The sequence below is a fragment of the Protopterus annectens genome, chromosome 12.part0 (assembly GCF_019279795.1).
Source record: "Protopterus annectens isolate FY-2018-M chromosome 12.part0, PAN1.0, whole genome shotgun sequence".
Lineage (NCBI taxonomy): Eukaryota > Metazoa > Chordata > Ceratodontiformes > Protopteridae > Protopterus > Protopterus annectens.
The window spans coordinates 601,613,521-601,639,738 of record NC_056746.1 but is presented as its reverse complement, the minus strand read 5'-3'; the positions used below and the strand labels follow the sequence as shown (position 1 = coordinate 601,639,738).

The 26,218-nt window shown below is 37.3% G+C and overlaps 1 protein-coding gene across 1 annotated transcript in view; it reads right to left on the bottom strand.

Annotated features, from left to right (window-relative positions):
• The window catches only part of LOC122816738 (mucin-4-like), a 544,109-nt gene that overhangs the window by 71,446 nt on the left and 446,445 nt on the right, over positions 1 to 26,218 (bottom strand). Inside the window, exons 27-29 of the mRNA XM_044089732.1 lie at positions 23,872 to 24,062; positions 12,461 to 12,616; positions 5,864 to 5,997 (exon numbers count right to left, since the gene is read on the bottom strand). Of these exons, the coding sequence (XP_043945667.1) occupies positions 5,864 to 5,997; positions 12,461 to 12,616; positions 23,872 to 24,062 (481 nt within the window). The remainder of the gene's footprint in view (positions 1 to 5,863; positions 5,998 to 12,460; positions 12,617 to 23,871; positions 24,063 to 26,218) is intronic.

The following is a 26,218-nucleotide window of genomic DNA, read 5'->3' as shown; positions in this document are numbered from 1 at the left end:
ACACACACACACACACACACATATATATATATATATATATATATATATATATATATATATATATATATGGATCTACCTCACTTGGTCGACATTTCATATGGTCGAATATTCATTTGGTCGACAGTTCATTTGATCGACAAGCATTTTAAGTGGGGGGCTTCGCCCCCCACACCACCCACACCCCCCCTGACTATATATATCAACTCCAGGGTTGCACAACATTGGGGAAGGGGGCAAATGCTTGTCAATCAAATGAAATGTCGACCAAATGAACTGTTGATCAAATGAAATGTCGACCAAGTCAGGTAGACCCATATATATATATATATATATATATATATATATATATATATATATATATAAAATGTATGGGTCTACTGCTTTTCATAGAATACCACATATTCAAAAAAGGGCAGTAGACCGCTCAGTTACGCAAAAGTGCACTTATTCGGAAGTGCACTTTCGCGAACTCAGCTTCTATGAACGGATCGCGCCACAGTGGAGGACAGCAGGAAAACGTGCTATGTCCTCCTCTGTGGTGTGGTAGTTATGGACCTTAAGGTTAGGGCACGGGTCATAGTAAGGGCATAGCCCTACTAGCTATCCCCTTACCATGACCCGTGCCCTAACCCTAAGATCCGTGACTACCGCACCACAGTGGAGGACAGGCTATCCTCCACTGTGGTGCAGTAGTCACAGACTTTAGGGTTAAGGTGGAGTCATGGTAAGGGGATAGCCCTACTAGCTATCCCCTTACCATGACCCGTGCCCTAACCCTAAGGTCCATAACTACTGCACTAAATATTAGTAGTAGCCTGTTCGCTGAAGCGGGTTTCGCGAAAGTGCACTTTCGATTAAGTGCATTTTTGCATAACCCAGGGTCTACTGTGAGAGTTCGAAGAAGTGTATTTTCGAACTTATACAGTAGACCCACACACACCCTCTCTCTCTCTCTCTCTCTCTCTCTCTCTCTCTCTCTCAGAGTTAAACAAAGGGCCAGCTAAGAAACTATAATTATTCTAGGACTTCCTTATTTATCTTTGGAGGGTTATCTAGCTACACAAAGAAATCCAGGGGAGCTTTTTCTACACTTCCCAGGTTAAAGCCAGAAACTATACAGAAAAGGCACTAGATAAACTTAAAAACTGACATACATGCATAGATGTTTTGGTGCAGCATGCTAAAACAGAAATATTATACTAATTAAATACTGTATAAGGTGTTCTATAAAAAAATGTTTCTGACATGAAATTTATTTCGTGGGAGTGAAGACTTTTACTGATGCAGTTTTATGGCACTTATAATATTTCTTCTAATATTAAGGTGGACAAAACAATCCTTATAAATATAATCTTTCTACACTTAAGCATGGCCTCTGGTGCTGTAAGCCAAAGGAATTTGCAGGATCATCTTCTGCTTGTTCAGCTATGGATTTATTTGATCAGAAAACTTCTGCAGATGGGACATTGTACTTAAATCTGCAACTGTACTAAAAACATAAACATATGGCAATATAGCAATAACCCACAGCTGGGTGTGGGGAATGCTGGATTTATTAATGGTTAGGACCAAATAAAGCCAACCATGGGGAAATCCAGCATTACCTATACACAACCATGGGTTATTGATATTATACAATTACATTATTTAAGAAAAATGTTACTTACTTCTCTTAAATAATGTTTTTGTATAAAGGCATCGTAGTTTTCTTCCATGTTTTTACCTAGTATCCTGGGGCTTTCTTGATATACTGTGATCCTTGCTGCTTCTTTTTTTAATTAAATAAATGTTGACACATACAAAAGACATAAGAATCACTGCTGAAAAGAAAGAACACATCTGTCAGCCAAAAATGAAGATTCCATATTTTTAATGTTTGCATCAAGTGGATCATGGGTTTTTGACCCATGTTGTGGCCTTTGGCTTTAGAAGAAGGGTTCATGTTGCTGCTCCCTCCACTGCCATTCGGGGAAGCGATAGCTCCTCCTGTGTCATTGCTTCTTTTATTACTGTCCCTATTGATGGTAGCAGCAGCAGAGCTATCCCTCTCATAACCTCCAGTAGTTTTCTTAACAGGGACATTGCTGTCTTTACAGTGACTGGTTGATGATGTCTCCTGCGTTTGCTGTTTCTGGGTCACACCATCAGCCAGGCCAGCAAACAGGTTAGCAAACAGAAATAGTGAATCAATTCAACATTAAATATCAGGGAACCACAGTCATTTTGTGTGTGTGTGTGTGTGTGTGTGTGTGTGTGTGTGTGTGTGTGTGTGTGTGTGTGTGTGTGTGTGTGTGTGTGTGTGTGTGTGTGTGTGTGTGTGTGTGTGTGTGTGTGTGTGTGTGTGTGTGTGTGTATGTACCTGAGGAACTAACATCCTCGCTGCCTAACAATACACACTTTAGGCTGCAAAGGATCCAACTGGAATTATTTCAATGTGGTAGCTGCCAATGCGGTGGTAATTCCCTCATATTTCCCTTCATGTTCCCTGAAACTGCTTCTACTCCTTTTGCTACTTAGTTTATTGACATAAAAATAAATTCATTGAGATTATGCATGTTGACACACTACTAGCAGTACATGCAAAACTTAAAAACAAAGACAAAGAAAGCATTGTCTCACACACACACACACATATATATATATATATATATATATATATATATATATATACATATATATATATATGTATAATATGTATCTCCGTATCATCATTATCATCTTCTTTTTATAGATGGGATTGTGGTATCCCATCAGCTGTTGTTATCTGTCCTAATTCAGTGCCACTGTCCCACCTTTTTCTATAGTCATGCCTGACTGTTGCAGGTATTTTGTTCCAGAATCCATCCATCTCTTTGCTTGATATCCATGTGTCCTCTTTTCTTCTTGCTATCTGTCCTAAATCTTTTTCACTAGATTGTCTTCTGTTTTCCTGCACATGTGCCCAAACCATTTGAATCTGTACTCTTAGATAATATCAGAAATTATAGCTACTTGGGCATCTTCTCTGATGTCCTCATTTCTTTGTCCCACACTTTGTGTCTTACCGTCCATCTCTGGCACTTCATTTCCATAACCTCTAGCTTCCTCAACTGCTCTACCTTCACTGCCCAGGATACTGTACTATACAATACTACTGGTCACGCCACTATTCTGAACACCTTACTTCTCACATTCTTTGGCATTCTTTTGCCACATATTACCCCTGACACTCTGTGACAGTTAGCTGTAGCCCCTCTGATTTTAGCTTTGACCTCTGCATTCAGACTTGCCTTCACCTTGGCTATCCCTCCCACATACTTGAAGCAGTTAACCTGTTCCGCTATTTTTCCTTCTAGCTCAGGTTTTAGCTACTTCTGGTTCCCCCATTTGCTGCAGTGACAACTGTCTTGTCTATACTCATTTCCATCTCATGTGCCTTCTGTTTTGCTTTCCAATCCCTATCATTTGCTGGAATTTTTCACTTGGGCAGGAGCAGTAGTTGTTGACATATTTCCACTTAATACCGTGATATTCTTGGGAACCAGGGTTGTACTTGGCTAGGTTTATAAGAGCCCTAGGCCCAGTAGTCTAGTAACTTCTTATGATCCTATATGAAAGGAATGTCATTATATTTTTTTTCTAACTTAAATACAACTTTTATCACTTAAGACCTTTTAATAAAACAAATTGCTTCTTAACTGGTGTAAATTAGAACAATGCTTGCCTGATCATAACTGTAGACAGCCACTGTTTCTTATATATTAACTACCTATCCATTGTCAGGATAAATTACTCATGCTCAAACTTACTTGCCCGATTGTTCCTTGACTACGGAAACTCCAGTGCATGGAACCAGCTGGTAGACACACCCACGACGGGTGCCAACATCCTGGATCTGGTGCTTACCAGTACAGGAGACCACTGTAGCACACCCACTGTGATGTCTTCCCTGGTGAGATCTGACCACAAATCAGTCTCATTCGAAGTAATTTTTGTACCTGACCCACCCCAGCATCAATTAATCTAAAAAATTTCTCCAAAGCAGATTATAACCTCTTACGTGGTGGTATAAATAGCTTTATTGCACACCCCCCCCAGATGGAATTGGCAACTATGTCAAGTTCTACACCAATGCTTTATACAAGCACCTTTATAACTGCATTGACTCTGGACCAAAACAAGCCTCTCAAGGAAGAGCAAACCTGCCTGGTGGACAACTGTCATTAACAGGCTTAACAACAAGAGGAAGAACTTCCTATCTAAGAGAAAGAGGGAGCGAGTCCTAAACTGGAAACACTCCCTCCTCAGCTTAAACAAGCAAATAAGACTTCTTGTGAAGTCCTCCCAAGAAAACTACAAATCCAGATTAGCTTCCTCAACTAAGAACAACCATAAGGTGTTCTTTAGTTACATCCGTAACCTAAAAGGAAAGGCCCAGATTTGTGCTGAAGTGGTAATTAATGATACCAAATATACTGAGCCTATGGACATAGCTAACCTGTTGGCTGACAGGTTCTATGAAAACTTCACTCCCCTGTCCCACCATATGTACCCCAAGACATCCCTGCCACCTGTCCCCTACCTTGTATCTCTAAAGAGCAGGTTGTAAATTCCCTTTTGGCCAAAAACACAGCATCTATGGAACCTGATAACATCCTAGGCTGCGTCCTACATGAGCTCCAACAAGAATTAGCAACACCATTTGGTACTTTTTTTCAAATATAGTCTAAGCACCGGCTTCAACCCAGCTGAATGGAAAACGGCCACCATTATTCCCTTGCACTAAGGTGGTACTTCCAATGATCCTGGGAACTATAGACCTATTAGCCTCACTAGTCCTATATGCAAGGCCATGGAATGAATCTTCATGGACCTTATCAACAAAGATAAAGGCACTCTCAAAACACTTGACCATACTCAGTTTGGATTTGTCAAAGGGAGATCATGCCTGTTAAATCTGGTGGGCTTTTTTGAAACACTCACCAAGGCCCTGGATGAGGGGAAATCTGTGCATACAGCCTACCTAAACTTAGTCAAGACTTTTGACACTATCCCCCACCCAGGCATCATTGACAAACTCACCCAGCTAGGTATCAACCCTTATATCGTCAGATGGGTCACTAACTGGCTCACCTATCGGATGGGTCACCATAAACACACCCCAGATAGGACACATATAGTCAAAATAGGGGAATTCACCTCCAACAGCAGACCTGTAACCAGTATTGTTCCACGGGGATCAGTCCTGGGACTTTTTCTTTTTGGAATCTATTTCTCAGAAGTACAAGCAAAAAACTAAAAGTCTGTGGCTGAGGGGCAGATTTGTCTCCCCGAGGTTACCACACCTTCGGAATAGACTTCCATTTCATGCACTTCATGTCAAATACAGCATCTCATGGGTCTTCTTCAAATGCAGTCTAGACAATTGGATGGGTCACCATAAATTCACACCGGGGGTTCTACCTGTGTCTCTCTTGGACATGGGCATTAGATGCTGATTGTGGAAATAAAGGTAGAACTCAGTTAGGCTTGTAAAGGCCCTAGGGCTCATTAGCCTAGTAACTTCCTATGATCCTATGATATGTATATATATATATATATATATATATATATATATATATATATGTATATTTATAGATATACACACATATATACATATATGTGTGTGTGTGTGTGTATACATATATATATATATATATATATATATATATATATATATATATATATATATATATATAGCAATCATATATCTATATGTATAGACTCGCAGATATACATACATCCATGAAACATTTTATCTATCACACTATGTGTGTGTATATTGCATGATTAAGTAGCCGTTTCTGATGACCACTGCCATTACATGAAAAGAATAATAACTTACGTGACTGCACTTGCGGTAAGCTGATTGATTTGAGTGGTATTCAAAGAACAGAAGTATGGAGCAATAAGTGCGAGTGTGAGACCATCCAGGCTAGCACCTGAAGAAGCTAGGTAATTGTTGAACATTGCATTCACCTGAAACATACAATTTTACAATGGTAAGTATAACATAGTGTTTTTTGTTGTTTTTGATTTTAAGTATAGTATTCCAAGTTTGAAATAGGGCATTACAGGGCTATACTTTGTTACAGTAGTATTTATTGTACTGAAATAAGAAATTATTCAAGAAGTAAAACATTTCTGTTTATTGTATTTTCCACTTCATGTGACGAAATGAAAATGTCTCTGTATTTTCATTGTTTTCCAGCAGGGCTTCCATTAGTTGCACCTAGATTTGTGTTCATATATGTTATAATGTTTAAACTCTAAAATGTTATTTTGTCATATCTCATATAAGGTTGTACCAACATTCTGTTATAGTGCTGTATTTATTTGTTTTAAAAATTCATTGATATTTCTTAGCAATGATAAATGTGGCATACAAATTTAAATGGCCTGGACTAATAATATGCAAGACAACTTAACTACAGTTCAGTCTACGGTAAAGTTTTAGATGCAATTTATGAATATGCTTTATAGTGCCACTGTGCTATGTGAACTCATCTTACCAGTAACCATTGTGTATACCAAATGATTTATAAAGCGTTATAACACCTTTATCATTCAATTTCAAATAGAAAAACTGTTAAAATACACAAATATTGCTTGTTAAAAAGTGACTCTCTGCCTGCCTGTTCAGCATTAAAAAACATTCTACAGAGCAATGTTCTCAGTCAGACATTGAAATCCCGTGACCAAAAGCTCCTGTCTGTCTACAAATAAAGAAATCTGCTAGGCATTGTCTGCACTTGTACAAGGCTGCTAAGGCCTGGAACTCCTTATCTGTATCGATCAGGTCTATAGGCACCCTAGTGTCTTTCAGGAACACTCTGAAAGACTTCCTAGCTAAACTCTTCTGTTCTTGATCAAAACCAGGATAAACTATAGCCCCAAAATGTGAACAAGTACCTTTTCATTCCTTACACCTCCTTACTCTCCCTTCTTTATTTACTTCTTTTCTGCTAATTCTTTTCCCTGAATGTCTCTCTAAATATAACATGAACATATTTTTCCCTCACTTCATATTGCAATTCCGATTTGTATTAGACTGACTTGCCCTTAATTTCTATACAAACTGTCTAAAATTCCTCTAAATATTAAATGATTGTCATATACCTTGAACTGATTCTTAACCAAAGTTTTTATATTGTGTCTAGTTTGTTATAATTATTTAAACTGCAGATGTTTTTTGTTTTATTTCTGAAGATTGGAAAATTTTTGTTCTTAAAATATTTTGTAATAATTTGGAGCTTTTCGCTCTGGGCCTCCACTGAAAATGGGCTTCTACCCAATTGGACATTCCTGGTAAGCAAATGTCACTAAATAAATAAATAAATGAATAAATAAATGAATATAAACACAGATTCCACATGTTTACAGTGCACCACAAAGTCTTGTGTTGAGCTCACTCATTCAATGAAATCCAACTTCCCATGCCTAAGGTTGGAGACCGGACATGCTCACTGGATCTCCAGGATGCATATCTACACATTAAAATTAACATGAAGTCCAGGAGGTTTCTATACTTCTGGGATTGATCTAGTCATTACCAATTCCATGCCCCGACACTCAGTCTCATCACAGCCCCTAGGGTGTTTACCAATACATAGCATTGTCACCTATCACATCTGAACATGAGGAGTGTGGATCTAGAAAAATGTCTCTGTCTCCATAAATATATATATATATACATACTGATAAGGAACAAGTAGATTAACTATAATGTCTATGGATTTAATGTTACTATCTCCATCATATGAAAACGCCATAGGAATTTATTAATTTATATCTGCTATATATAAGTATGTAACAACATGTAGTAATGTAAGATGGCTAGAGTATATTTATCTGGTTTTATAGCGAAATATGCTTAATATAGATTTTGTACATAAACATAAGTAAGTGTAACGTGTATACATGTCCTTGGAAGTTTTCTATATACACAATTTTTTATATACATTTTTTGAGTTTTTTAAAATGGTTCTACTACTATTATAAGTTTGGTGTTTTTATGAATATATTTATAATATGACGAAGGAGCCACACTTAAATGTTAGCGGTAGTCCTTTGGTTGGCTGCTACTAAATGAAAGATAACACGTTTATGTGTATTAATCAAACTTATTCAAGGAGATTGACATGTTATGTAGTGAAGCTAGCACTTTAACTGAATTCTACTAGTGATTAATTGCTTAATGATCCCGCCAATTTGTGTATTTAAACTAGAGCACTGTTTGTATAATTTTATCTGAAGAAGCGTAGCCAGTACTACGCGAAAGCGCTCATCATTCTCTGAATAAATTCGTCTTGGTTTTATATTGTGCCTGTTTATTGTATACTTTGATCATTGGAAGAAGGATTACATCGTGGTTTTACCTCTCATTGTCATTTTTTTCATTTTTTCAAGGTTTCTATACTTCTGGGATTGATCTAGTCATTACCAATTCCATGCCCCGACACTCAGTCTCATCACAGCCCCTAGGGTGTTTACCAATACATAGCATTGTCACCTATCACATCTGAACATGAGGAGTGTGGATCTAGAAAAATGTCTCTGTCTCCATAAATAAATATATATATATATATATATATATATATATATATATATATATATATATACATATACACACATATATATATATTGTATTGTCCGAATCCATAACCACTGAGCACACTTTAACGAAAGCGCTTTTATCGAAAAAGCGCTTTCATTAAAACGTGTTACTAAAAAAAAAAAACACTGCAATAATGTTTTAGCAGGGAGGATTTGCCCCACTGCACCCCCCATGTGGGGTGCTGTGCCCCCCACACCCCTACTTTAATATTCTCCCTCCACATATACTTACATACATAACACCAAAAAGTCACCCATTCAAGCAAGGGACATACTCTCTGCTTGTCTGGGGGGATCTCCATAAAATAAGCCATGAGTGAACCAGCTCAGCTAGAGATTACAAGATGCCATCAGGACACTCTTCAAAATTCAGCCAAACATCCTCAGAACCATATTTTTGCACACTTTTACCATAATTACTTGTAAGCAATCCGCAGATGATCTAGCAACAGTTTCAGTAGATCTTATTACAATTCCATTAACTTTTTTTCCTCAGTGAATATGATTATTCCAGTGTACCCATAATTCTCCCACTCAGAGCTGTGCTCATTTTCAAATGGTGATTTGTTACTATTTGTAAGTCAGACACAGTGCCCAATTCAGTTGTCAAGTTGTAACCAGACACACCTGTGTGTAGAAACACACTGTTGAGATCAGCTGGCAAACACATAAGCATCAGGTAGGCCTGTCTTCTTGGGTAGGAGTGAATAGAAAAGGATGTAGGAGTGTAGACGGGAAAGTAATACTGACATTAACTCAGACAGAAAAATGTGCACGTTGGTAGGAGCTGGGATATTATGCATTATATTGCACTTACAGAGAAATAAATTGAGTAACATCACAAAATGTGCAATGGAAATTTCACTGATTGTGCAACAATACGGATAAGTAGACAGTAAAATCAGTGGCCTGTCTGAGGTAACAAGATTGACAATTGCATTATTCTATAATGATCTGACTGAAATAAGACTACTACTTGGTGGATGATAACAGCATTTGCTTGCAGACATATCAACAGCTGTGAGCAGCCAATATGAATACTAAAACAGAGCAGAGCACTCTTTCTGGAATACTTAGAGTCCTTCATTTCAAGGACTGATACAAGCATTTTATAACATTATTTACTGTGAAAGTGCTATTCAGATGACACGGATAAGAGAGATGAGGGAACACTTTTACTGGCACACCACACATACAGTTCCTTCTGATGTCTGTTGCAATCCATAAGTGACTAATTAACTAAGCGTTGCAGGGCAGGAATTGTGATATTGTGGCTTACTGAGGTAAGGAAAATGGAAGAAGTATCTGAGAAGGAACTTAAGCACACAAAAACAGTGTCTCCCAAAAAAAGTCTCTTATTTCAGCAGTGAATTGATATGTCTGGATGCTTTTTTTATAGAATGTGTAACACATCAGTAGGAAAAAACATCTGTTAAGAGGTACTGCAGAACAGTAAGTGATACTAGTACTGAGGCCTCTCAAAATAAGCACTGCTTTTCTGTTCTTCCATTGTAAGTAAATGGAACTGAAATGTGACAGTCCAGCCATGGGCATTACAATCTCAACAACTATGGCATCACAGTGCACTATGGGGAAGATTTAGCTTTAGTAGAAAGCAAGCTCTGATCAGGATGTCTGAACTCAGGAGGACCCTGAGCATTACAAATACAAGAACATTTCTAGTGACTACTACTTTCTGATCAATACACGTCAGCAATGTGTAGAAATTCAAGAAAAGATAAGAAAAACAAAGTGTTTTTTTCCCATAGTGGTGTTTTAATGACACACAATGCAGTTGTAGCTAATACAGTTTGCTTACAGGTCATGCTATACTACCTGCCATTTTGTGTATTAAAAGGAATGTTAAATGCATCTTCTCAAAGATGTAGTCAAAGGCAAAGACAACTTTGCAACTTAACCAGCAACTTTTACGTGATCTGTTCAATAACCATTTTGCAATGGACATGCTAACATAAGAGTTTACATTAAGTTTGACTATTTTTTTTAACAATACCAACATGAAGAATAGTGTCAAAAATCTTGTCCAGATAAAATTAAACAGTATGCACTAACTAACAACTGTCCACAACCTATGTAACTTTTTCAAAGAAATTTATTAGGTCCAGGAGAGAAGATTTTCCCTTCACAAAACCAAACTGTGTCTATAGAAAATATGTTACATGGCACTACATACAGGATTGGAGACATTGATGGGCCTATAATTGCCCAGATCTGTAGAGGGGTGTTACCCTTGTGTAGTACAGTCATAGTACCTAGTAGCTATTCTCCAGGCACCATGCACAAGCACCATGAGAAGGCAGACTTTGAACAATTTAAGCAGAGGCTCTGATAGTCAGTACTTCTCACTGATGAGAATGCAGCCTGGTATGTTGTCTTGCCCTGCGGTTGTGCTATTTTTAATCTTTGACAGGGATTTTAACATGTGCTCCAAGGTGAGTTTGGGGGAAACTAAATTTTTAAGGATACTAGGAGGTTTGGGGGAAACTAAATTTTCAAGGATACTAAGAGCAGCGATGTGGGTGAGTGGGGTAAAACTAACACTAAATTTGCTAATATATTGAGTGTATCTTTGGGACTGGAATATGTGATCTCATTATAAATTAGTTCATTGCATTGCTGAAAATGATTCCTTAATTTCTAGACATAACTGAATAAAGATTTGTAGTTTCTTCTGGCTGCAATCACTAAATGGCTAGTGAAGGTTAGTCCGTTAGTGCAACAGGAAGAAATTCTGATTCAGAGATAGGTAGTGGTGCAATGAGTAAGATCTCATTAACAGCTCATTATCATTTCTCTCAATTAAACACCACACTGTTAGATCTGACTATGCTAGTGTTCTCCCTAAAAGGTCATTTATTGTGTAAGCAAAGACAAACCCCCACACCTACACACACACACACACACACACACACACACACACACACACACACACACACACACACACCCCCACACACACACACACACACACTCACACACATGCACATACACATTCATGCAGCCTGTTTCATGCCTCTATGGACATGTCCACATACCTGCACACGTGTACGCATGCACTGACACCCCTCCCTCCCTGCCTCCGGCTTTGCAGAACTTACCTGTGCATCAAATGCTCCCATAGGGGTGAATGGGTGACCACTGTCTTTTGATGGTGTTCAGTTTTTCCTTCTAGAGAATTCTACTCGGCTGAATTGCTTAGCCGATGAAATCAGGTGCCACAGACATTTTCAGGGGAAAGCACAAGGCTTATTAGCATTAGCCACTCTCTTGGAATGCTGGATTAGAATGTGGCTTCCTCAACAAAACCTCTCTCTGTTCTGAGGTCCTCTGAGAAGGGAAAACCTCAGGGGTAGACAGGTATATCAACTGCAAAGGCTTAGAGTGTTGTGGAAACCTTCCAAGTTAAGAAGTGTTTCTAGATCACAAAGATAGTATTCCAAATCAATTGCTTATGTTTGTTGCACCAAGAATCCATTCCCGTTATGACTTCACACCATAGTATTATCCTTACTGTGACACTGCATTCAACACAGTGTATTAGTTTGGGAAATCAAGGCACCTCTTGAAGGACTGATTAATGAAATATGACATTTTTACAATACAGAGTGAAAAACAAATAACTATATCTAATAGTGTTTGTCACAACTGATCTACATTTTGCATTCTTACGTTTTACTGTAAAAAGAGCACACTCTAGACTCTTATTGGACTCTTCAAATAGCACATATAAATGCAGTATAAAATGTGATGTACTCCAGCAAAATAAATTATGACATTTCTTCTACTATTATTTCTCTAAATTTCCTACCTTAGGTAAGTCATCATCCCATGATGTGTGTTCCAAAAGAGCACCTAAAGTTTCTACTTTTGTAATATTCCAGTTAGATATGTTTTTGACACTGTACATTCTGGCTATGTTTCCAATTGAAGGAAGGTATTGTTCAGGTACTGCATGATTAAATACCTATTTTGGAAGACAGATGGAATGTATTAATATTTGCAAATGTATACCAACTTACTATACTCACTTACTAAAAGCAGGATAACATTTAAAATAATAGTTCTCCTCACTAGCTTGCACAGATAAATGTTGGGTGTAGCTTAAAAATGTCACTAATTGTGACTGATACCAGCTGTCCAGTTTTGAATCACTTCACCTGGTTAAACACATTCTTCAAGCAGAAAGCAATTACTTTTCAAACAAATATGATGACACAAATGAAAGAAGCCATATGGTCTGTGAAATCAACCTGAGTGTTAAGGCCAATTCTTATATAGCTGTCCTACACCATTCCTATGCTACGTCCATTTGCCACAGGCATCCGGAGCTCTTTGCTTGAGCTACTTTTGTACACACACATCTTTGAAATATTGTTTTGACTTACACTTTACCACTACTTCTGAGATATGCTCTAAGGTCCCATCACCCCTTCTGATGTGGTATTTTGTAACTGTTAACCTTAAAGCTGCCTCCAATATCATCTTCTCCCTCCCATATCTTTTCATTACGATCCCTTCCACATGAAACTTAATATCATTGTTCCATTTCATGCCTTCTTTCCTTTCACTTCACTAGGTTGCCATTCTTATCTCATATCTAGCTCTGGTTTATTTGATCAGAGTCAGGAGTTTCTTATTTAGTTTAGCAAAAACAGGACAGTTACATCATTGGCAGGATATAATCAAGTGGCCAGCTTTTCAAACATTAAGGGCACGCTCTGCATGCTTCAACTGCCAGGAGTTTGAGCAGAACTCTGTATAAAAGAATTGAATGGGCCAGTGGTAAGAATAGCAACCTAGATGAAAGATAATCACAAAGCTATCTTTAATTATGTAAAAATCAGAAAAATAATGCCTAGCACTGTGTAGAGCTAAATTTCAAATACTCAGAGTCAGAGGATATAACCAATCTACTAGTGGAATCATTTAGCTCACACTCCACTCTCTTCTACCCTTCTAAATTTTTCATGTCACATACCCATACCTACACTCCACCCTCAAAATCTCCCAAGAACAAGCTCTCAGGGTACTAGCTAATGCTGCTAGGAACATGTTTGTTGGGCCAGATAACATATCAGGCTATCTACTAATCAGTCTGATACATGACATGTCAGATCACCTGCAAAAGCCATTTAATACCAGCCTCAAAACAGGCTTTGTGTCAGATGAATGGAGGACAACAGTCATTCCCTTGCATAAAGATGGAGCTTCAGTGAACCCAAGCAGTTATAGACCCATAAGCTTGATCAATCTTATGTGTAAAGCTATGGAAAGGTTCATTAAAGAATAAATAAATAAGGATATAGGTAACCTACAGACACTTGACCTAATGCAGTATAAATTCGTCAAGAGGGAGTCCTGCCTACTTAACCTGATCAACATATTTGGAAAAGTTATTAAAAAATTGGTAAAGGCAAAACAATGCACACTGCTTATCTAAAACTTGCAATGACATTTGTTGTCATCCTACACTCTGGTATCATAGATAAACTCTCCCAGCTAAAAGTAAATAAGTCGAGAGTAAAAGGGGGTCCAGATGAAGAGATGATAAATCAGAAAGTAAAGGAGAAAATTGCTGGAATTGAATTCATCATGGTGAACATCTTCACAAAGTGGTCCCTGTTTTTCACAAAATCTCACCAAGACAACACTCTTATATAGACTCTGTTTTATGTAGTATATATCATAGACAGAAGTATATTAAAATAAAAAAGATAGGTGGGTGCACAGGATAAAAAATGCCCAATCATGGAGGGGTGCTGGTGCTAGGATTGGAAAAAATTACAGTGTAGAATCTTCAAGACATGGAAACATTCCTACAATGGGGCTAGGCCTGGCTCGGGGGGAACAATGGCCCCCAGTGGTAGAAGGAAGTAGCATTCCTCAAAAATCACAAAAACTGATAGGCCAAAAAAGAGCCATAAACATGACAGAGTGGACTATTGAGGATAAGAAGGAAATTATTGTTATTGTATTGTTAATGTTATGTAAGAAGGCCAGAATTCCAGACAGTAGATATACAAAAAGATTGAGCGAAATCAGAGGAAGGAAAAATACTTGCACAAAAAACTGTCAGAAGCTTCAAATAAAAAAATTGTGTTCATTAATACAACAGAGTTATGAAAAATATTGTATAGACCAAGAAATGTTGGGGCATTTGGAAAAGGAAGTGACTGTGGAAGTGCGGAAATGTAAAGAACAACATCTAGAGATTTTTGAAAGGTATAAAAAGGAAATATGGACATGGGAAAGATGGCGAGATCTGATATGATGCAACCAGGGTACATTTTTTGGCTAGGCTTATATAGGCCCTAGGGCCAATAGCCTAGTACCTACCTATGAACCTATTTATGCAAAGGAGAAAGATAAATAAATCAACACAAAAAAGGGCCACCCCAAAGATATTCAAAGAGAAATACAGGCAAAGGCATTCAGATATGGAAAATTTCACAATAAAAAAATAAGATCACAAATGGAACATAGAACAGCATATTAGTAAAGCAGAAGGTAAAAAATAGAAGCTGAAGTCACAGAATATTTGAGAAATGAGGGATTTAGTGTAAAAAGTCTTAACACTGGTTATATTGCATCATGATGGAACAATGAGTTCCCCATGTAAGGAGAAACATGAGGAGCAGGGGACATCTGAAGAAGAAATATGGACATGGGAAAGAACAAGAGATTTAATATGGTACAATATTTATGCAAAAGAGAAAGCAAAACTAATCAATACAAAAAGAGCAGCAACAAAGATATTTGTAGAGAAATATAGGCAAAGGCATCCGAATGTGAAAAAATTTACAATACAAAAAATAAAGAAAACAAACAGGAAAAGTAGAAAAGAGGATTAGTAACTGAGAAGTTAAATAAATAGAAACTGAGGTTCTGAATTATCTGCAAAGTAAAGGAATTAGTGTAAAAAATCTGACTCTGATAACACCAAAGCAGGATAGAGCAATGGATCCCCAAATTAAAGAGAAACGAGTGGAGCAGGGATCATCTGATTAGTTGCCATATGAAGATACTTTGCAGTTTTCCATAGGAAACTAGTATGAAAGTTCAGCTGGAGTTATACAGCAAGGGAAGAAACAGGAAGTTGTGGAAATTCTGATGCTGTCATTGTTGTGGAGTGATAGGCCAGTGAGTTCTCGTATGAAAGAGCAATGGGTAACATGGGATGAAACTGAAGAGAAAGTGGTACAGAATGATGCACTGGAACTTTCTGCAGAATTCCTTCAGGTAAGGGAGAACACAAACCCTCAGTTTGGAAGAAAATGATTTAAGAGACAAGTTGCTTGATTTAATAGAGATGGACAGATGCATTAATAGCAAAGAAAGAAACAGACTACAGAAAGTCAATAATACCCCAAAAAGTTAGACGTTTCATAAAACAAATGAACACATTAATTAAGACTGTTCATAGAAATGCATGCATTATAACAGAAGTAAATAGGATATATTACTGTGCAGCTAAATTAATAACAGATAAAGTATTACTGCAAAACACAAGGCAGTAAGGGAAAGGAAGGGGAGATATCAAATGCCATCACTGAAGCATTGAACAGAGAAAACTATAAAGCAATTAAGACAAGAAGTGTCACTGTTAGAACAGTATAGAAGAGGGAACAGATCAACAAAAATACTCAGAAATATATTTTTGATGAAATATATTTTGATGAAAGAAATGTGCATCAAAACAGATCAGGATCTATCATGCACTATCACAAATAATAAACTAAAATGCCAGCACAGGCAGTAAAACGTAGATGTGCAGGTAAATATAAAGGAAAAGTACAAAATAAGCAATTTATTGATCATCCAAAAAAGTTTTATAGAAAATTGGGAAACAAGACAAAAAGAATTGAAATTCTGCCAAAAACAACACAAAAGAAGAAATTGATACTGAATGGATAGAAGAAGTAAAATAAATAATTAGAGGTTCTAATGTACAAGTTATGAAATGGGATGAAGTAACGGCCAGAGAAATTGAAACAAGGTTAAGAAAGGCAGTTTGGCCTTTGCACCTCTCGTACTTGCGTGGGACAGTGTTTGCATTTGGACTCCTCTTATAACTATCACATTTACACCACTCTGCTGAAAAGTGATTCCACATTTAGGGTTCTGGAAATAAATGTTAATAATGAGTTTTCCTTTGACCACTATGTATCCACTGCTGTAATGAATTACTTTTCTTTGCTGAGCTTATACCTAAAGCTACAGCATCTAGACCCAGTCATTTAATCATTCCACTGTACTCAGCACTCAATAGGCTGGGCATTAAGTATAATTCCCCTTTCAGTGTGAACCAGTCCAAACATTTGTCACTACTGGGATGTCCCCAATTCTTTCTCTCTACAAAAAAATCAACAACCTAAATCATTAACATTATGCAGACTGTGTCTAAGCTTTGTCCCACTTAGGAGCATCATACAGACTACAGAGGGGGTAAAGTAAATGAAGTGCAACCAAAAGCAAAGTGATAAGTATTTAATTGGGCACTTTGGTTCCAAACAAAATGGGGACTTTATCAGAATGCTGCATGTTTTCAGTATTAGGCTGGAAGGTATCCTTTAAATATAGTCTTCTATACATTATTTTATTTGTAATATAGGTTGAAAATCCTGTTTCTATATTTGAGGCTTGAGCAGATATGATATGCTTCATGAAATTAATTATGTATGTGAAACTGAACCATTCTAAACATGCTAGTTTGCAGGTATGTCTATCAGATCTCCATTTCAGACTATGGAATTCAATAAAATATGATTCATGTTCCACAAATGTATATAGTCGCACAGTATTCCACTGAAGATATAGATATATAGATATAGGTATAGAAACATATTGCCTGTAAAAATGTGAAATATGTCTTTAAATGTCTACAAATCTGAATGTGGGGGGGGGGGTCTTTAAAAATCTCACAATAATTATTGAGTTAATTGATGTATTAGGGTAATAGAATAATAAGGGATATGAATGCTCATACTGGAACAGACAGAGTAAGACATGAGGACTGCCTGGATCCACACGATTGGAGCAACAATAATAAAGGAAGGACAAGCCATTCTAGACTTTTGTCTGGCAAATGGCTTAATGGTGGCCAACACATGGTTCAGTAAGACAAATAGTCACAGAGTCACATGCAAGAGTGGTCAACAAACAACTCAGGTAGACTTCCTCCTAGTATAGAAAATAGACTGGGAAAGAATCAAAGATGGCAAAGTTATCGCTAGTTAAACTGCCAGCCCCCAATATAAAACGCTGTTGGCCACAATCACCCGCAATCCGTGATTAGAAAGGATCTAATGTTAGTAGAAACTATGGGGAAGACCTGACTGGAGTGAAGGTGTAGGAGAACAGGGAAATACACAGGACTCTAGCACTTAACGAAGAAATATTAGGTGGAAGAAGAATGAAACCATTTCAAAATAACATATGTAAGCACTATAGAACAGATATGTGGCCATGCTGGTTATGGAAATAAGGTACGTAAGGAAAGGTGGTGGTGGAATGCAGTTCAAGAAGTCATCAAACTAATGAAGGAGTGCAAGTAGAAGTGGGTGACAGTAAAGCTGTACCAAGCTAAAAAGGAATACTAGTGTGTCAACAAAGAGTCTAAAAGAATAGTTACACTCGCAAAGAATAAAGCACCAGAGAAACTACCAGCTTTTCAAATGTGACTCAGCAGATGGCACAAAGAAGCTTTATCAAGTTGCAAGACAATGACATAAAGATAAAGATGATAGTCATCATATATCATTCATAAGGGATACTTGCACAATATAATCATCAGTCCAGAAGATATCAAAGGTAGATGGGAGGAATAATTCTTGCAGCTTCTGAATGTAGGAAACTCCACAGATGCTGTTCTGCCCCAGACACACCCTCCAGTGGAGGAGGAAGTACTCACCACGAGACAAAGTAAGTACAGCATGTCAGATATGATCAAGCTGTTGGGTGACTTATGGGCAAAAGGGCTCCTGAGGGCGCTTGTTACAGTATGTAGAGAAAGGCATATCCCAGATGAAGAAAAAATATGGATTCCAGTGATAGTATACAAAAACAAAAGGGACATTAAAAACGTGAACAGTACGGAGATAACAAACTCCTGTCATACTGCATGAAAGTGCTAGACAGGATGACTGATAAATGAATACACAAAACAGTAGAAAATAAGATGAGAGAGAAGCAGTTTAGATTCAGCTCAAAATGTAACACAACTGACCTGATGTGTACAGTGAAACAGATAGTTGAGGAGAAGCTGGAGATGAGCAAAGAGTACAACTATGCATTGTTAGAATTCGAGAAAGCACATGTCAATGCCCCATGAAAGCTGATTTTGCCAGTCTTGGAATGGTCTGAAGTCCAGGAAACAATGGCAGAATTAGTGCAGACTATGTAGAAGGACCCAATGATACAAGAATGAACAGTGTTTGGATTCACAAGGATTTCCCAGTGGGAGTGGTATGTATCACGGTTCAGCCCTGAGCCCACTGCTGTTCATACCAATGATGGATTCATTAAAAAAACAGTTCAGTTGGCATATTTCAACCAAGGTGCGCTGTGCATACAATGTCACACTACAATTAGACTGTAAAGAGGAAATTCAGCAAATGACTGGAAAGTGGAATGCAAAACTGAAGGCACATTGGATGAAACGGAATGCAGATAGGACAATTGTCATGGCAGCAAATGGGAGAAATCAAGAGAAGTTGATAATTGAGACAGAAGGGAAAATCACGTAACAAGATAACAGCTTCAAGTACCTGGGAGGGATGGCTAAGGAGAAGGGATGTCTGAATGAGCTCCAATCAAAGCTGCTGCAACCAAATGTCATAGGGTGTCAAGGGTAGTGTCAAAAGAGTGTCAAATAAGTTGAAAAGTAAGGTGTACAAAACCATGGTGTGGCCAGTACTACTGCATGGTACAGAAACCTGGGCAGTAAAGCCAGAGCAGTTAAAGAAACTAAATGTGATGGACATGAAGTGGTTGAGACGGGTGGTAGGATGCACCACAGATAAAGAAGCGAGGACATCAGAACAGAAGCCAGTGTAGCCACAATTACAGAGAAGGTCAAGGAGAACAGGTTATGGTGGTCTGATCACATGTGCAGGAAAGCAGAAGACAGTTTGATGAAGAAGATTTGGGAGAGAAGCAAGAAGGAACGAGAAAATCAGTCAAGAGATGGATGGATTGGATGACAGAAGACTCATGTTAATCAGACATCAGAGTTGAAGAAAGTACAAGAGTAACACTGAGATAAGAGAGGTGGCCACAGTGGATGCAACGCCTCCAACCCTATGTAGGAAAACTGGGGGTTGGTGATGATGATGAGATAGGATAATGAAATATTAATTCATTATAATTAATTAATTAATTCCAGTTGCTGACTGGTAATAATCTGACTTGAGTTAAAAGCCCATTTTGTGCAGAGGCCAGTTATACAGCACAAATAAAACTTAAATGTCCTTATACATTCTTGAATGCATATACAAAAGACGTTCAAAATACATATGACAATAAATGGAGCACATCAGTATTAACAATTACTATTAAAGGAAAACTCCACCCTAGAACTTAAAAAAAAAATCTTTTTTTTTTCATTCTGTCTTTGTTTCCTGACCTGTTTTAACACCCCAGAATCATTCTAAGTGCTTTATTTGTAATTTTGGCCTGTTTTCCACAACATGACTAACAATGGGGCCTGTTCTCCCTCAAACTTGTCTCTTTCCCATAATGCTTTGTATGACTCATGCCAGAAATAAGAAAGTAACTGTGAATTCCCATGCCATTGACGTATAATGGGATTTGTGTGGGAGGTATGTATGTGTATATGTGTATATATATATATATATATATATATATATATATATATATATATATATCTTCTGTAACAATTAAATTATTCAACTCAGTTACACCATATGCATACCCACTAGTCTATTAATCACAATATGTCCTCTCACCATTTTCCTAAAAGCTGAATGTCACCCACCCTGCCCCTTACATTTTATACACACACACACACACACACACATATATATATATATATATATATATATATATATATATATATACACAACACACACACACATGCATATATATATATATATATATATATACACACAACACACACACACATATATATCTACGCATACAAATATACATACACACATATACACACCAGATCAGTAAGGACTTGCACAGTACAGTACATTACAATGAAACTTATGGTGACATTTACTTTAGAAAATGAAACTTCTTGTCAGAAAACCCATCATCCACTGTCAGATAAGCCTATACATATCCATCTGTATTTGACATGCTGCCTATTGTTAATAGCATGCTCTCTGATACTGAATGCTTACTCTTCATTTTCTAGCAAATATTTTAATAACTATAATACAATTGGGTTTACAGTACAGGAAATGAGTACAGGAAGTATCCTTACTCTGTTTGAACATACACAAGTATTCTATGCAATATTAATAAAACATGCATGGCTTGTGTCAGTTACTTTTGTGGTACACACTACATACATTTTACACATGCCATATACATTACAAAGGTTATTACTCATGTTCGGTTAAGAAATGTCTGTTTACCTAGATATCACTTTCTAAGATGTAATGCTGTTCATTCATGTGACACTTTTCCAGTGTCTGCCTTCTGAATATAATGTTGATAAAGAGGAAAATTGGAAACTAAACTAAATGAGCAGTTTCATACTGCCATCTCCTTCCTCACTGACATATTGTTATTCTTAGTTTGAGACTGCTACACCTCTCAAGACAAGTACAGTTTGTTCTTCTAACTGGGAGAGTTAATCCCTTCTTGTCCTTACTGTAAATAAGTTGACAGTCAGAAAAATGAATGAATAACATCTTGTTAATTTAATTTTTCGAGTAGTTTGTCTCTTGATGAAAAACTGTATCTGTAAATTCAGTGGAAAAATACAGCTGACAGAATTTTTGTTCAGTCAGTTGCATACATCTCTATTTTAGCTGTACTATCCAGAATATCATCTGCTACTGATACGTTGTTAGTTTGTCCAAGCCTACTTACCAGGAGGGTCCAGCAGGTGTCCTTTAGTGGATGCATTCAGTCCCTTACCTGGTTTTCTTCCCATTATTTATATCCCATTTTCAGGGGTGCCCTCCCTTCTTCAGTGAAAATCAATCTTATGAGTCCACTTTTGGGTGATGAAGAATGTGCTAGAAGACTGGAGACTTGTAACAATTTCCATCATACTGGCTTTTGCAATGTTTGGAATATTGTGTAATGACCCAGGAGATAAAGAAGATTCAGTAATACCAGGTAGACGTGTTCACATTCCACAATGTATATGACAAGAAAACTGTGCTCGCTCATGCTGACCCTCATAAGGTTTTGGACAATCTATCCCCTTTCCCTTCACAACTGCTGCTCCTCATACTATTCTCTCTCTCCATAAAAACACAGCAGTGGTGTCATAGCTAATGTTTCCTCTCCCTCTGGCCATCTCTGTGAAACTTGGGTATCAGCAGACTGTAAGCTGTCAGAACTGAAATGGGCTCACTCTCCATCTCTAGGCTAGACGTTAGTGTCACGGTAGTAGAACATTTCCTAGTATGACTTATATTTTTTGCATAGTTCATAACTTGGTCATGAAGACCTATGCAAAGGATTTTCCTCTGTGTAGACCAAGGAAATGTACACTTGCAGTAGTCTCTTGCAGCTATATTCTTCTGTGTACAGTCCTGCAATAGTCTATACAGACAGCAGGAATCAAATCCATCCATCTATTACTCCAACCTCAACCCCTTTTTCCCCATTTTGCACATGAGTTTGGGGTGTCACTTCAATAGTGACAATCATCTTGAGCCAAGGTTCACACCACTGGGTAGCTAGCCCTGCCTCTGTAGTTCATCCATACCACTCACTCACACACACACTTGCAGTTACATCCAATTTAGAGTGTCCAGTCCACCTACTGCATGTCTTTGGAAAGTGGGAGGAAACCAGAGCACCCAAAGGAATGTTGGGATTTTATGTCTCTAGTTATATTTTGTTATTTAGTATTGTTTGAGTAATAGGACTGATGGGATACTGAGGAGTAGTTGGCTCAATCAGCGCCCTGTGCCGGTACCATTAATCATCTCCCCACCCCAAAAAAAGCACTTTATTAAGCTGATTGGCTTATTACAAATTCATCACCAAGTAAAAACAAAAAGAAAAAAAAAATAGGTGTTCCCTCTAGGCAGATGGCTAGATACATAACTTGTCTCCTCCACCTCCTGTCCAGGCATTCAATTCCCTTTTCTGTGCCCTCCCCTGACCCCATCTGTTGGATTAAAACCTAAGTGCTATAGCATTCCTAGTGTGGTCTAAACTGTAGCAACTGCTTGCTACTTTGTAGCAAACAGTTTGCTACGATTTAAAAGTGCAACAAAAAATCTTTGTTTAACTAAAACATGAGTGCCATAGTGTTCCATGTGGGAAAGGTATAAACTGTAGTAACTTTTTCTACATACAGTTTATATCCTGTATACACCGAGCACTATGGCACTCAGATTTTGGTTATTAAAAAAACAAAACAAAACAAAAAAAAAGTCATAAATTGTAGCGGAATGCTACCTACAAATGTATGTAGCAAACAGTTGCTAATGTTTGAACCCTGCTTACACGGAACACTATAGCACACATTTTAGTTAAAAAAATCCTTCTTATAAACTTTAGCAAATAGTTTGCTGCAAATTTGCTACAGTTTACACCCTGCATGCATGGAGTGCTACAAAAGCACTCAGGCTTTAGTTAAAAAAAAAAGAGAAAGAGAGTTTTTTCAACTTTTAAACTATAGCAAACTACTTGTTACAATATAATATACAGTTGCTACAGTTTAGGCCACACATGGAGTGTTACAGTGCTTAGGTATGGACCTTTGCCACTCTCACCACACCCTAGTTATGCTACTGATAGGAGATATTATTATTCTTGATAATTCCAACCAAAACATATGCAGAAATAATATCTTATTTGGTAAAAGACTAGTCCTTAAACACACTGTATTCTTTCTGAGCTCTCATCTGATTCTCTTGGAACAAAATAAAAGGCTCATAATTTATACTGCTTCAGTATCATTCAATTAAAAAAATACTCTAGATTTTGCAGCAAAGTCAACATTTGTTTTGTTTTGTTTGGTGACACAGTTTACATCATAATTATTAAACTTCTCTTTACCTTGTCCATGTTTTCTCTTATTGCGTCAAGTTGAGAATTTTGAAATGGCATACTTCCCAGCATTTCTAGGTTATCTTTGAGCACATCATTAGTCAAGCATTTGGCTATCTCAGAAGCACTGGGGTATAGTGAAACAAGGAGGTCTCCATATTCTTGAATAGCATCTGTTGTTATTTCACCCTTTGGACAATCTACAAAAATATATATTTGTGGTTACTTGCAAAAGACAATTTTTGTGTCCCCATTTGATTTTTTATTTCAAAGCAAGGTAGATGAACATTCTAAATATATTTATTTCTGTTAATTTAAAATGCACAGTTTAAATATGGATAAATAATATATGCATTTTCTAAGTTTGTTAAATGTTTAGTCAGCCTTTAAAAGAAAATCATTTTTGATACAACAAAAAAGCCTTAGGAAAATTAATGAAACTCTGGGCCTACCAGCTTCTCAGAAACTGCTGCCAAAGTTTTGTCTCAATACTGAAGAATTAACAGCTTTTATTTCAAAGCAAGGCAGATGAACATTCTAAATATATTTATTACATATTTGTGTAATGGAATCTTGTATTTCTATCCAGAAAACTCATAGTTAGAACAAGCATTATTACACCTGCATGCATCTGTTTAAAGTGCACACTACTCACTGCTGTTTTTTTCCTGGTATACAACATAAATCTGAAATACAGGTAAAAGAGTTAAAAAGTTCTACTTACATGTTTATGAATTTGAATTTACAAAATAAAGAACAAATTTCTGTACTTCAAGTCCATATGAGAGCAAGTTAAAAATTTAAATGCTCAATATAATATAATATAATATAATATAATATATTATACAACGGCCCCCCATTAATATTCAAAAAATGTGCACGCTGATTGGTCAGCGTGCACGTTGTAAATCAGAGTTATAGTAATGTAAAAAGGTCCGGTCGCCCAGACTTTTTCCATTACTGTAACTCTTTTTTTTTTTTTTTTTTTTTACAGCAACGGAGAACGCAAGATCTCCATTGCTTCACACTGTCTCGCTATGTTAAATGAGTTTAACATAGTGAGACAGCATTAAAAAAAGCAACAGAGATTCTCCTTTGCTTTTTTTAATGCTGTCTCGCTATGTTAAACTTGTTTAACATAACGAGACAGTTTGTAAAAAGCAACGGAGATCTTGCTTTCTCTGTTGATTTTTACAAACTGCTTCGCTATATTAAATGGGTTTAACATAGCGAGACAGCTTTAAAAAAAGCAACGGCTCCGTTGCTTTTTTTAAAGCTGTCTCGCTATGTTAAACCCATTTAACATAGCAAAACAGTTTGTAAAAAGCAACGGAGATCTTGCTTTCTCCATTGCTTTTGCCCACAGCTCTGATGTACTGCATGGGCATATGCATGCGCAGTACATCAGAACTGCCTCAGAATACCAGACAGCTACGGAAGGGCAGCAAGGAGGCATTATACAATGCCATTATTTAAGAAAAGTAATTATTTTTTTTCTTAAATAATGTCATTGTATAATAGCAATAACCCACTTCTGGGTGTGGGTAATGCTAGGTTTACCCATGGTTGGCTTTGTTTGGCCACTCGGGCTTTGCCCTCGTGACCAAACCACACCAACCGTGGGTAAATCCAGCATTACCCACACCCAGGCGAGGGTTATTGCTATAATATATACACACACAAGCACACACATATACATATAAAAACAATTGTAAACTCATTGCAAGTGAAATAGTCAGCCCACAGCATAATCCACTGGTGAGCACAACTGGCTGCAAACAGTGGTCAGGGAGGGCTTGAAGGTCAACATAAAGTAAGTAAATGTTCTGGTGGTTAATCAGAGTGAAACCCCAAGAGTTTAAGGAAATACTCAGGGCCATAGCCTCTCAGGAAGTGTAGGAATATCAGGATTTCTAAAAGAATGGCAGTACTGCAAAACAGTATGTGTAAAGACTGCAGAACAGATATACGGCTGAGCCAGGTTTGGAAATAAGGTACACAAGGAAATCTGATGGTAGAATGCAGAACTCCAGGAAGTCATCAAAAGAAATGAAAAAAGAACTGCAGGAAAACATAGGAGATAGAAAAAGATGGACCAAGCTAAGAAGAAATACTGGTTGGCTAAAAAAGAGTTTAAGAGAACAGTCGCAATAACAAAAAAAAAGGATCAGGTGCACTCTACCAACTTATGGAAAGTGACTCAGCAGATGGGAAAAAGAAACTCCATCAGATTGCAAGGCAAAGACAGAAAGGTAAAGGAGACAGTCAGACACCCTTCATAAGGGATTCCAGCAACAACTTGCTCATCAGTCCATAGGGCAACAAAGGCAGATAGAAGGAGTACTTACACTAACTT